This window comes from Martes martes (assembly GCF_963455335.1).
Source record: "Martes martes genome assembly, chromosome: 5".
Lineage (NCBI taxonomy): Eukaryota > Metazoa > Chordata > Mammalia > Carnivora > Mustelidae > Martes > Martes martes.
Window position 1 is genome coordinate 52,623,754 of NC_137892.1, and position 13,687 is coordinate 52,637,440.

The window sequence follows — 13,687 nt, forward strand, 5'->3', positions numbered from 1 at the left end:
AGAAACCAGAGTATACAAAGTTGCTATGCTTCAGTACAAAGAAACAAAAAAAATTTTAACTGAAGGGAGTAGAGAGGCTTGTTTAAAATCTACATATTATTATATCTTCCAAAGTTACATAATATATTTTAGATAGGGAAGGAAAAGTTCATAAAGCAATGGTATGGACAGGTATTAAAATATAGGTATAATGTCTTCCAACTTTGATCAATCTTTAGGTAACACTAATGATTTGACAGTAAGACTGGGCATAAAATTTTACTAGTTTTATCAAACAGGTAGAGTCAGAAGTAGCATGATAGTAATCTAATAATAATATGTAAGAATATCTAAGAATCTGGGATAATATTATAGATATATAATATCTAAGAATATGGAAAACTATATTAAACATCACATGAATATAGTTTTCAACATGTAAATTATTCTTGCTTTTCTCTAAATAATTTCTAATTCAAGAGTAAACATATACCAGTCATATGATTTCCAAAATACGCATCATGCCTCTGGAGAACAAGCAATAAGAGTCATTACCAGGGAAATGTTGACATTGTTAGAGTGAAACTTTTTTTTTTTTTTTTTTTTGCAGCTGCACAGAAATCCTGGGGATAATCTTCACTATGCTGTTTAGATAAATTCTGTTTTATGAATAAAAGGGAAGAAAGAAATATTTTTACCTCCATCAACAGCAATACAAAAGGTAAGGCTATTTATCTAAAAAAAATGCTGTGATTTGATTGGTGATCTTTTTATTGCCCAATTTTACTGAGGAATAATTGACAAATATAACTAATATATTTTAAATGTATACATGATGGTTTGATATACATATACATTTTGGAATAACTGCAGATATCCAGAGAATTAACACAATCATCACCTCACACAGTGATTTTGTGTGAGTGACTGAACACTTATGATCTACTCTCAGAAACTTTCAAGTATATAATACTGTATTATTAACAGCAGGCACCATGCTGTACATTAGATGCTCAGAGGATGATCTTTTAAGTTTCTAGGTAAAATGCATAATTAATCATTGCCCCAAATTATAACCTTTTCAAGGATCTAAAAACAAAAGGTTTTTACTAGCTTAAAGAACCAGAAGAACTAGAGTCATCAATGCTACCTATTATTTCTTTTTTTTTTTTCAAGAGAAACAATTTCTAATAATGTCTTCTAAATCATTTTTCTTCTCTTGGGATTTTTTGTGATTTGATTTCATGATTTTTTTTTTGTAGCAAGGTAAGGGATAAAATTCCCAGCTATTTTATCCTCTCTTTGTTTCTGACAATATTAAGATTGTTTCATTAAAAGTTACGTTTTCTCTCATTTAGCTCACAAGAGATACCCTTGCACATTATTGTTCAAATCCCTTCCCTTCTTAGTTAAGTTAGCTGTGTCATATATCTCAATCCTTGGTAACTTCAATATGAAATGTAAAAATTAAAACTAAAGCCTTCCCATGAATGTGAACATTTAAAATGTCCAAACAAAAGAATATCAATTACAATAGAATCTTCTGTTTCCATAGTAAAATACTTATGCTATGTAGGTAGTACTGTAACTGTTCAAAACTGAAATCACCAACAAAAATCACATTAGGGTTTACAAAATGCTTAAGTTTTTGTAATACACGTGGTTGCCGGTTATATTCAGGTTTATCAGCTTTTAGATATACAATTTTATGGGAAATAAATTAGGTAAATATTAATCAAATATACTCCAAAATGGTTCTTTATAGCTAAAGTATACACTAACTAGTTAGTGCAATACACTAACCTCACATAGGACTATGTTCTTGAATAATTTCAAATAGTGAACACAGTTTAATGCTTGACATAATGTACTCCAGCATGTCTGTAGTACAGGCAGAGTCCCTGTCCCATTGAAGCATTTAACAGTATCTCACCTCATCATCGAGTACTGTCAAATTATAAACGACTGTTGCTCTGCCAGGGGGAAAGGTGATATTTCCTTTAACTGGGCTCAAATCTTCCTCAGGTGAATTTGGGCCACCCTCTACCTGCAAAGAAACACACAGTGCCATTGATAAACACAAAATATTTCACAAGAGTAAGAAAGCATTACTATGATTCAGACTGACAAAAATCAAAAATCCACTTAAAAATGTTTTGAGAGAAGAATTATAGAAAACTGTGCATAAGTCTGCCCTTCTAATTAATAGTCCAGGAGTATAATACAGTTATAGATCTTGAATACAATCACATTAAACTACATGGTTTCTAAGCACTTTTTCTTTTTTTTCCTCAGCCATTAAAGTAAATCTGAGAAAAAAAAAACATAGATTTTCTTGACAGGTACGTATTCAAAATTGGTAAATTATCTTAAGTAACAGAATCAAATGGCAGTACCAGCACTGACTGTATAACGTTGAGCAAGATATTAAATAACCCCAAGGGATGCCTGGGTGGTTTAGTCACTTAAGCGTCTGCCTTTGGCTCAGGTCATGATCTCTGGATCCTGGGATTGAGTCCTGCACTGGGCTCCTTGCTCAGTGAGGAGTCTGCTTCTCCCTCAGCCTCTGCCTGCCACTGCCACCACTCCCCATCCCCCACTTGTGCGTGCGCGCGCTCTCTCTCTCATCTTTAAAATAGGCATAATACTATCCATTTCACAGGTTAGATGTGAAGACATAATAAGACCATTCTTTTTGAAAAGTGCTTATTAAGTACTCTGTGCCTGATCTCTGTTACATGCTAAGGATATAGCAGTGAATAAGCAAACTCCCTACATTTAATGAAAGGGAAAAATGATAAATAAATGTGTATTTTTCAGATGATGGTATTACGGAGAAGAAATTAAGAAAGGCACGAGGGAGACAAAGTTCTAGGAAGAGATGTGGTTTTCATATGTAGTGAGAATCAATGTAAGGCACTTAGAACAGTAAATGGCAACATTAAGTGCTCTGCAAATACTAGTTGTAATTATTTCAACAAAACAAAGGCTCAAGACTCAAGAAAGTAACTTCAGACATCCAGAAAGTAACATTCAAAATTTGCAATTTTGCCTTATCCTTTCCACAACCAATTTTTTTTCCAATTTTCCCCACATTTGTTATTAGATACATTTTCAAAAACGTACTATCTACAACGACTGCATAATTAATTAATGCTACTACGTTTTTCACACATTATTCTCTTACGGCATTTTATTTTTTGATGCAATTAACATAACCATCATACAATGTAGGTCTCCATAAGCACAAGAAGAACTCTACTATGTTTCAGAATTAGGTTATATAAATCCAACTATCCATTTTATTGATATTGCTATTAATAGTTAAGATAGAAACTGGTAAGATAGAAATAAATGCTCTAATATTTGAAAACAGCATATGAACATGTTCTAGATATTATAAGGCACAAAAATTAGTTGAAGATTTGAATATGTATCTCATAAAATAGCAATATGGTGACATATTGGTGTGCCTATGGTCAGTAAGCAATCAAATGGAATGGTGACAGATAGCACCCTAAGAAACCTGCCTCACCCTCAGCCTATCTTAGTCAAGTCAAATGCTGTAACACCTATGGACCTCCATGGTGGAGTCTGACTGCTCTTAACAGCATCCATTAAGAGTATTTTTTTAAATGGGGGAAAAGTAAAATGGGGGAAGATTAGACATCAAATAATCAAATAATTTTACATAAGCCTAAGTAACCCATGGGCATTTATTTAAATTTACATCCTTGAAAAGGTTTATCATAAAGGTTTAATGAATTTTTTAGAATTAACATTATTATTATTTTATTTTGTGGTTTATTATTACCAACCAGTACATAAAATGATACATTGTGTTTCATGGTAGCATAGTATATGCAAGCAACAACAACAACAAAAAATCTTTTATTAACTATGAAATTTATCAGATAATAAAAGTATTTACTATTATTTCAGTTTTTTAAGGTCATGCTTATTATAGAAAGGACCTTGATTTATAACTTAATTATATATATGTATATATAATATATATAATAACTTAATTAAAAAATTAAAAGTTATAGTCACCTGATGTGAACTCTGAAGTTTAAAGTGATTTCAGACTAGACTTACCTCAAAAGTCACAGTAACCATTCCATAAGTTCCTTTTTCTCTAATGAGAGTAAGAGGCACAGATTCATTTCTGCCCCTGGGCTCACTCACTGTGATTGAAAAAGGCTAGTGGGAACAGCAAAGACAGGCACTTATCAGCCAGAGGTAGAGGTGGTGCAAACTGTTAACCTTACAAATACTAAATTTACATAGACAAATTAATCCACATCATACCCTAAGAATATGTTATGTCCTAGCATTAATTAGCTATAGTTAATAAAAATGCTTGAAAGGCTAAAAATAATAGTGTTTACACTATTATTTTTAATACATAAAACTTGGTCAAGCAAAAGATCAAGTTCTTGTCCTGATTCTACCATCAGCTAGCTATTCTGCTGAAAGATCTTAAAGGTTATTTAGTTGAAAGATGAGAAACTCAAATGCTCACAGGGACCCCGGATGTCAGAAAACTTGTGTCTCCTCCTGAGAGTAGCTGATTGTGACCACCCAGTGGGAGCACCACCAACAGGCCTTACTCCTAACCACTATGCTCTTCTCATTGGCCAACCTGCCAGTGAAAAGCAGAGGACTGCTAATGATTTTCAGGACATGATCACTGGGGGAAAGAAACCAGGGCTTCAAATGTTGAAACACACTGGCTTGGGTGCCTGAAACCGGGCTTAGAAGAGGAGGAAGAGGGAAGCAGCCAGATGCATGCTTTCTAGGGCAGCAGTGCCCATCTCTCCTGGTGACCCCAAGCCCCATCCACAAATGGGGATCAGAATATCTGTCCCAAAGACATCAAACATCATCAGTGCTCTCTTCATCATCAACATAATCATTATCCAGGCCAGGAACTGAAACCAGCCTATTTAGCAACTACTGTGACCTCAAGAGTTTACTTTCTTTCATTTTAACCTTACGGGGCAGGTGCCCAGTCAGGGGCTCCCTGGCAGCACAGCAACCAAAACAGTCAGGGACCTGCCACCAATGCTACAGACTGGGATTCATTCCCAGAGGTTAAGAGGTACTATGTCAAGAAAAAAAGGGAGGGGGGGATGGAAGGGGGGGAAGGAGGGAAGGGAGGGATAGAGAAAGGAGGGAGGGAGAAAAGAAACCTTTAAACAAGTCAGTATGAGGTTGGGGGTAATAAGTTGGGAGTGAATACAAAAGAAAGACAGTAAGGAGAAAAATTAAGCAATTAAGAGAGCCTGCTTCATAATTAACTAGTAATTCCCTATCATTTAAATAGAACTGACTGATTAATTAATTTAATTAATTTTGTAAATGACAATATAATGGAGGTCACAAAATGTCTACTATATTGACATTACCCACATCTTTTTTTAATAAAGATACTGCAATTAAAAGATCATATTTATCTATAGCCTGCCTTGTTACAGAGATAATTTAAGGTAAGAGAATGACATACAATGCACCAATTGTAGCAGCAACCTAAATTGGAAAATAAATAAAAAGCTGGGGAGTATCACCATCTTTTAGTAATGATAATTAGTAACATGATTCAAAAAGCCTCAGTATCAGGAAGGTAATTGTAGTCTAAAACTTAGTGGCAAAATCCAATTGTATCCAAGATAAATTTTGTTTTAAGAGCTGGAAACACGGGCACCTGGGTGGTTCAGCTGTTAAGCATCTGCCCTCAGCTCAGGTCATGATCCCAGGGTCCTGCGATGGAGCCCTACATCAGGCTCCCTGCCCAACAGGAAGCCTGCTTCTCCCTCTCCCACTCCCCCTGCTTGCGTTCCATCTCTTGCACGCTCGCTCTCGCTCTCTCTCTCTCTGTCAAATAAATAAATAAAATCTTAAAAAAAAAAAAATGGCACCATTAAAAAAAAAATAAGATCTGGAAACAATTTCTCTCAAGGGGGAACCTGTCTTGTGTTCTTCTTTCTAAAGATAAAACTCTCTGAACAGAGGACACACAGGAATTCAGTTATCAAGAGAAAAGAATGAACTGCTGAGCAAAACTGAGGGAGATGATGAGGAGTTTTAACCTTTAAGAAATAGGAGTAAGTGGGAAAAAAATCTCAGGGTAGAGATTGACTACAGAATTTTTAAGAACTATGGTGTCTTCATTCTATTCAATTCTGAGTTGACTATAGGTTTTTCCAGAACTCTTCCAGTAAGTTTTTCTCATCTCCAACCTTCAGAGGAGGAGGACAAACAGTATTTTCTTTCAGTGGCAACTGAGAAAATCAAGCAAAAGGAACGAGATTACAACATCTGCTAACAGCCTCAATGTTTGTGCCCCTCCTCCCCCCACCCCAAAGTCAGGTTCAAATCCTGGGGGGGGGTGGGGCCTTTAGGAGATGATTAGGTCACAAGGGCAAAGCTGTTCTGAATGGGACTAGTGCCCTTATCAGAGAGACCTCCCACAGCTCCTTTGCTCCTCCTGCCCTTTGAAAGCACACTAAGACATCTAGGAAGCAGGCCTTCACTAGGCACGGATCTCAGACGTCTCTGCTTCCAGAACAGCAAGAAATACATTCCTGTTGTTTTTAAGACACCAGTCTACAGAATTCTGTCACAGCAGACAGAACAGACTAAAACAACATCAAGTTAGAGACCAGCAAAAGAGGCAATGAATGAGCCAGCTGGGAATGATCAGCAGGAGATTAGGACAAGAGATGGCCATGATCCCACAGGCCTCCTCAAGCTGAAGAAATCTTAGGTAGAACAAATGAACAGTCCACAAAATGTGGGACATGGATGAAGTTCGAAGGAATTTTATTTAAATATCAAATGGTAGGATGCTACCAGGTAACATCATGAAAAATAACAAAAAAAATTAATAACTATTATCTAGCAACCACAAGATTAATCAAATTGCAACCATACCATATTAAATGAAATAATTCCAAATGCATTGTCATTTGATAATATTGTCACAGTCACGGTGCTTGGCCATCCAAGTTTTACATTTGCTGAAGGTTTCTAAAATAAAAGCCCAAGAATAAGTTAATAAAATTAAAAATAAGAGGAACAATGAATCATTTTAATAGTTTCTGTCTTTGCATAATTGTTCAGAATATGAATAAAAACACAATTTTAATGCAGATTAAGAAAATATATTCAAACCAAGTCAACCTGGTAAAGAAGTCCCAAATAAAAACTTTTTTAAAAGTTTAAAAAACCATTAATCACTGGCTATCAAAATATCAATCATTATAATGATAAGTAAATCACTGGCTAGTAATGTCATATTATAATTAATGTCATATATTAATGTAACAGAATTAAGTAAACAGTGTGAAATTCTATTCAAATATGATTTTTTTCTTACACTACAGAAGGTGCTGAAGCTTAATAATTATTTTTTTTCTGTAAGTCACAGAGCCAGATTAAAGATGAAATATTAAAACATCTTTTCTAACCAATAAGGGAAGAGTTTCCTACAACATTTCTATTGATATTCAACAGCAGCATAAAGGAATATGCAAAAAAGTAATATACAAAAGCAAAAGAGAACTATTTCAAGCATCATTTTCATAAAAATTTTACTCATACTGACCTAATGATTCTAAAAAAAGTTCCCAATGTCCCTCAGAAAAATTAACTAGAACAGTGTTAGCAGTCATTACCTCAACCTAATAGATCAAGCCATAAAGGACAATTAAACCTTGGGCTATTCAAGCATTTTTCCCAGGGGCAGTCCAAAATAATTCTAAGGCGCAAGGACCTCCCACTTCCACGCCTGCTTTTTGTATCCTTCTCCTTTGAACTTAGAAGTCTAGGTCATTCTTTGTGCATCTGGTAGCAGGGGAGGGATAAAAGAGAAAAGGGCCAAATGGAAGACCGGTTTTCTTGAGCATCTGTCATGGCAATTCCTAAATAAGCTGAATGGATCCAAAAACTAACTGTAGAATCTTCTAAACAAGATTGTCTGAGGAATAATAACCACAATAATAAGATTGTCTGTGGAATTGCCGAAAAGGTTGTTAGTTCTGAGTTCTATGAAAATCACCTCCAGTCTCTAGATGGGCTTATCTCTACAGAAACAGATTTTTACACACTGTAAGATTTCTCTGAGTTTAAGGTGGGCAGCAGGGGCAAAAGGACTTACCTGTAATGTTAAGTGAAAAATAAAAGTTTCATCAGGCTCTGGTAAGTCATCATCACATACTGCTATGTACACTGTCCGATTTGTTTCTCCAACAGGTATAAATGCTGCAGCATATGTGTCAAAAAAGTCACCAGTGTCATCTCCATACAGCTATCAAATGCAAAATATAGGTAGTTCTTACAACAGTGTTAGGATAGGCATAACTGATGCTAATTGGAGCAATCAACAGAAAAAAACAGGAATCATCAACTCACACTGATGTTTATAGACAGGATGTATCAAAAAAAAAAAAACAAATACTTAACAATTGACAAAAATCACTGTCAAAAAACATTATTAAAAAGGAGTCTGAGCAAAAACATTTGCTTAGACTCTGGAAGGAAAAGGAATCATTACACAGAAAAGTACTAATTATATAGGAAAAGGATATAGGAAAGGATATAGGAAAGGATATAAAGGATGTGAATTTTTTTTCTCTACCTCTTAATTGATCTGAAGTGGATTACAGCAAACCTGACAAGAAAACAAACTGTAGCTACAACAGGAAATAAATAGGAAATAAAAAGGAATAGGAAATAAAGCAGGAACTAGCCTGCCAAATTGTATCAGGAAAATCAGTTCTTTTTACCCTATTGGTTTCAAAGAAATGCTTTTTTCCAAAACTCTCAACTGAAGTTTTATTTATATTCTCCCCCCACAACTCCAATAAAGACCCAATTCCTTTAGGCATCATAAACTTTTCCTCAACTTTTTACGACTTTATTCTGTAACATCAACATTGCTAATAAGATTATCAAGGGAGCAGTAATTATGAAATTATAAATGAGCAACTTCTTGTGCAAAGCTATATGAGATTTCTTTTGCCAAAGAACTCAAAATGAACAACTTAGCTCCTGGAAAAAATACTATGATTTAGTACAAACATGTATAGGAAAATTATAGTCAATTTCTAGTTTTCTTTTATAAAAATTAAGCTTAAATACTTGAGATACCCAATTAACTTGTTGAGGGTATTGAAAAACTTGTACTCCTTAACATAAAAAGTGGCACAGCCTTTTAGAAAGCACTATCAAGAGCCATTGAAACAAAGAGAAAAACACAGCAATGCAGTCCAAAAAATCACTTAACAACCCAAAATGTGTAAAAATTGATACATATGTAAACACTTTCATCAAAGCAGCATTTACAGCAGCAAAAATTGGAAGGAACCTCATTGAAAAACAGGTGAAAAATGATTGAGAAATGATGATGCCACCATTGAGAGAAGCTGTGAAAATGAAAGGGCAATCCCAAAACATCCCTATGATACAATTGAAATTATGCATAAAAGATTACCAAGTATAATGTATACTCAAGTTCAAATGAATTCAGTAAATATATTCACAGGTCATAAATTAAAAACTCAAAGCAATGCACAAAATTATAAAACTGGGTTTATTTCATAAGCAGTTTTCCTTCTTTATCTCTCTTTACGATGTTTCACAATGTGGTAATTTAATCTCCTCCTTCGAAACTTATTTTTGAAAAAAAAATTCAGGCACTTTGGGCTTCAAATACAGCAACATCCTTAGTGGTCATATGACATTACTTTTTTTTTTAATTTAATTTAATTTTTTTTCAGTGTTCCAAAATTCATTGTTTTGCACCACACCCAGTGCTCCATGCCTTCCTTAATAACCACCACCAGGCTCACCCATCCACCCACCCCCCTCCCCTCCAAAACCCTCAGTTTGTTTCTCAGAGTCCACAGTCTCTCATGGTTTGTCTCCCCCTCCGATTTCCCCCCACTGATTAAACATAGACACAAATAGGCACACAATCCACCTAATAACTAAACTGTGTATAAGATAACTTGATAAACAGTTTAACAAATCCTGCCTAACTTCTACTTAAGTTAATGCATTTCATTTCTCCCAAGCTCTCTGACAAAATTCATTTTTAATTTGCCATTTTTCTGCTTTTACATATTTTACGTATTTTCCCTAAGCCACCTGAAATAAATATCTGAGCAGAGACAACTTGGATCCAAGTTACTAAAAGTAAAATTTTCTTCTACTTAGAAATACTTACTAATGTCTTTGGTTTATATTTGTTTTAACGTTAAATATATGAACATTTTAAAATAATCAGCCTATACCTTTACAATAGTATTATTAATAGTCAAGTGCATATGCCACCTTGGAGCACTGTATAAACTCTATAAGAAAAATGAATGGAATAGTGTAACTGTAAGTCATTTATCATAATGAAACAACTCAGAATCTCAAGCAGTTAAAACAAATACTATCACTGAAACTAAGAAATTTCATATCATCTATTTCAGTAAGAATAGAACTACATCATTTCTTACCGATACAATTGCAGTGACATTTGCCGGCTCTCCTATCCTTTCGATGACAAGACGAATAACTGTTGTACTTGTTTCATTAACTACAAATTTTGTTTGTCCGGCAAACCTTATTTCTGTTTCTCCAAACACAAAAGGGATGAATAAAGCTGAGAGGAGATTTACTAGTAAAGATGAAGAGGGCATCCCTATAAAGGGGGGGAAAAAAAAAGCTTTGAATGTATTTTCGTTACACTGTTGCTTACAGGTATAAACATAGGATGAAGAGCTAGACAGTCAGCAACTAAGACATAAATACATCAAATATTAAGCATCCAACTTAAATACGTGATCAAAGAAACAAGTTAAAAAATCACAATCTCTTCTGTGGTCTTTTTTACAATTCATAACTACCTTTTGTTCTTTAACTTATGTATCAAGATAATAGTTATTAGTAGCCTTAAATTTATTTATTAATTAGGGTTTTTAAAATTTTTGACCCTAAAATTTATTCTAAGAAAAAACATAAAGCAGTACCTTGGAAATGGAGTTAAAGCCCATATTTCCTTCCCCCAAATGAAACTGTAAAATGTAAGCTAAAACTAAAAAATTATCAAATGGATCAATAATCTTAATGTGGTTTCTTCATCTTTTTATTTGATGATCACACAAATATGAGAGAACTCTTAAAAGTGGTATGTAAAAGCAGTTGAAACTAAAATTTTATTGTAAAATGATTTCTTGGTTGTTTCTACCTTTTCCTGAAATTTGTCTCATTTAAGAATGTTTTAAAAATTTTTTTTAGTTACAGCAAGGAAACACTAATGTTTTTTAAGTTTTTTAGTTATTGTAAGAAATGCTAATATTTTCAACATAAATTTCCAGGACTTAAATTTCTTCCACTTAACAGGCGAAAATATTAATATCATTTCTTAGAAAATGTCTATGTTGCTTTAAAAATAAGCAACATAGACAAACATTTGACAGTTTGTATTTCCTTCTCTTCCATAAGTTCTTTTGTTTTCTTCTTACTAGACTGTGTGTGTTTATGAGTCGTCAATAGTGTTCCTGCTTTCAGCACTGTGTGATTCAAGTGTTTTCAAAAGCACAACAGTGCAGTGGCCTCTTGAAAGCACTGTTGTTTTGTAATGTAGATGCACCTCTACAAAATGTGAACAACTGATCTCACGGATCATTAAGATTCCAATGGATTATGTGATCAGTCACACGAACATAACAAGTTCATGTGTTTTAAAGGAGAGTTGCATTATGCACTCTATGAGCCAAAATGCTTCCTATTAATCTTTACCTTGGTCACGAAGTAATAAAACTTTCATGCATGTGGTACTTCCACATGGCTACCCATGGCGTTATATTTAGAAACCACCAAACACATGAGTTCTTGATATATTTTAGTTTAAATGCAATTTGCTCAGCCAAGTATATTCAAACAATGCAATCTGAGATTGCTTAAGGATGTCTCCTATATTTATGGCTGCAAAATCCACAGACAGGGATGCAGAGGTCAGACGGATTCCAGGAAAGGGCAATATGGACCGACATTCTGGAGGACTAAGGCATTCTGTACACCTGTGCCTTCTAAGAATGTTCACCTGTCCTGGGGATAAGGGACTTGGAGGAAAAAATAAAACAGCTCTCTCTTCCCTGACTTCTAAGGCAGAAACCTTAACCAAAAGAAAGTTAATTTAAAAAGTGAGAGAGGGGCACCTGGGTGGCTCAGTGGGTTAAGCCTCTGCCTTCGGCTCAGGTCATGATCTCAGGGTCCTGGGATCAAGCCCCACATCGGGCTCTCTGCTCAGTGGGGAGCCTGCTTCTCCCTCTCTCTCTGCCTGCTGCTCTGCCTACTTGTGATTCTCTCTCTCTCTGTCAAATAAATAAAATAAAATCTTTAAAAAAAAAATTAAAAAGATTTAAAAAAAAATAAATAAAAAGTGAGAGAAAGGGAAGGAAAAAGGCAAAGCCTGGGTGAGTCAGGAGATCAGGAGCAGCTCTGGGGCCACCAAAGACAACTGAAGATCTTCTGTGGAATTCTAAAGCCAGAATGATTTCACACCTCACTTATGACAAACAGTGGGAAAAAAAAATGGACGAGGAATGAGAAAGAGAATACAGAATGGAGAGGTGAGGAGGCAGTGAGCTTGGCTTTGGATATGTAAGAAAAAGATCAACTTTGGTCTATTGTGATTTTGAAAGAAAAAAATTCCTTGAACGTGAGATGTGACAGAACTTTGAGCTGAGAGGAATAAGACACCTGAAGTTCTCAGTGAGAAAGAGTGAAAGTGAATTATAGCATGACGAGAGGGAATCACAAATGGCTGGGGAAATAAGTTCTCCAAATTTGTTCTGCATCAGAATCAGCTCAAATGATTGTTAAAAATGCTAACTCACACACTCAAAATTTCTGATCCAGGGAATTTAGGTTGAGGCCCAGGAATCTACATTCAACAGGCAGCCCTACTGATTCTAATTCTAAGCCCAACTGATCCTTGAGACATACTTTGACATACACTGTCTGGGAGTGTAAGGAAGCGTGTGAGGAGTGTGTTCGGGAGTGGATGTACAATAAACCACATTTGCAGCTTTGAGTTAATTACTGAATTTTTCAATGCAATATGCTTGAACTTACAGCAGACTTCCTTAAATATTTTTTCCTACATGTTATTATATTATATTCTAAGATTCCACGTATCCCGAAGAAAAACTGCAAAGACCTATCGAAAGTAATCAGAACAGCTAATGTTTATGTACTGTTGTTGTAGAAACTTTACTTAACCTTAACAACATCCCTCTGAAGAAGGTACTAGTAGCATTAATCTCATTTATAGCTGAGGAAACTAAGGCACAGAGAAGTTAACACATGTGGTGCTACTTAACTAAGTAAATGACCAGGCAGGATTTGAACCCAGCAGCCCACATGCAGACTCTACCCCATAACCATACTATATTGCCTCTTACATACTATTCCTACAAATCACGTCTCCATCTTGAAAAATTTGGTAGATTGCTTATGCTACGTGTTTCCAAACATTCAAATATTTTAAACTCATGCACAATAACCAAAACTTCCATGAAGATGTATAATTACAAGTCTCCTAAGTCTGCACATTATTATTCTAATAAACATTACATTTATTTAACAGAAACTACGGTTCTCTTGACTACTTTAAATATTTAATAGCATCTTTTAATGTCAAGACCAA

The 13,687-nt window shown here is 34.8% G+C and overlaps 1 protein-coding gene across 1 annotated transcript in view; it reads right to left on the reverse strand.

Moving 5' to 3' along the window:
• Positions 1-10,673, reverse strand: part of ADGRV1 (adhesion G protein-coupled receptor V1) — a gene marked incomplete at its 5' end in the record, with an annotated part of 491,204 nt that extends 480,531 nt beyond the window's left edge. The window contains 5 exons of the mRNA XM_080804325.1: positions 1,913-2,026; positions 4,078-4,182; positions 6,916-7,011; positions 8,141-8,290; positions 10,491-10,673. Coding sequence (XP_080660451.1) covers positions 1,913-2,026; positions 4,078-4,182; positions 6,916-7,011; positions 8,141-8,290; positions 10,491-10,673 — 648 coding nt within the window. The remainder of the gene's footprint in view (positions 1-1,912; positions 2,027-4,077; positions 4,183-6,915; positions 7,012-8,140; positions 8,291-10,490) is intronic.
• Between the last annotated feature and the right edge of the window lie 3,014 nt (positions 10,674-13,687).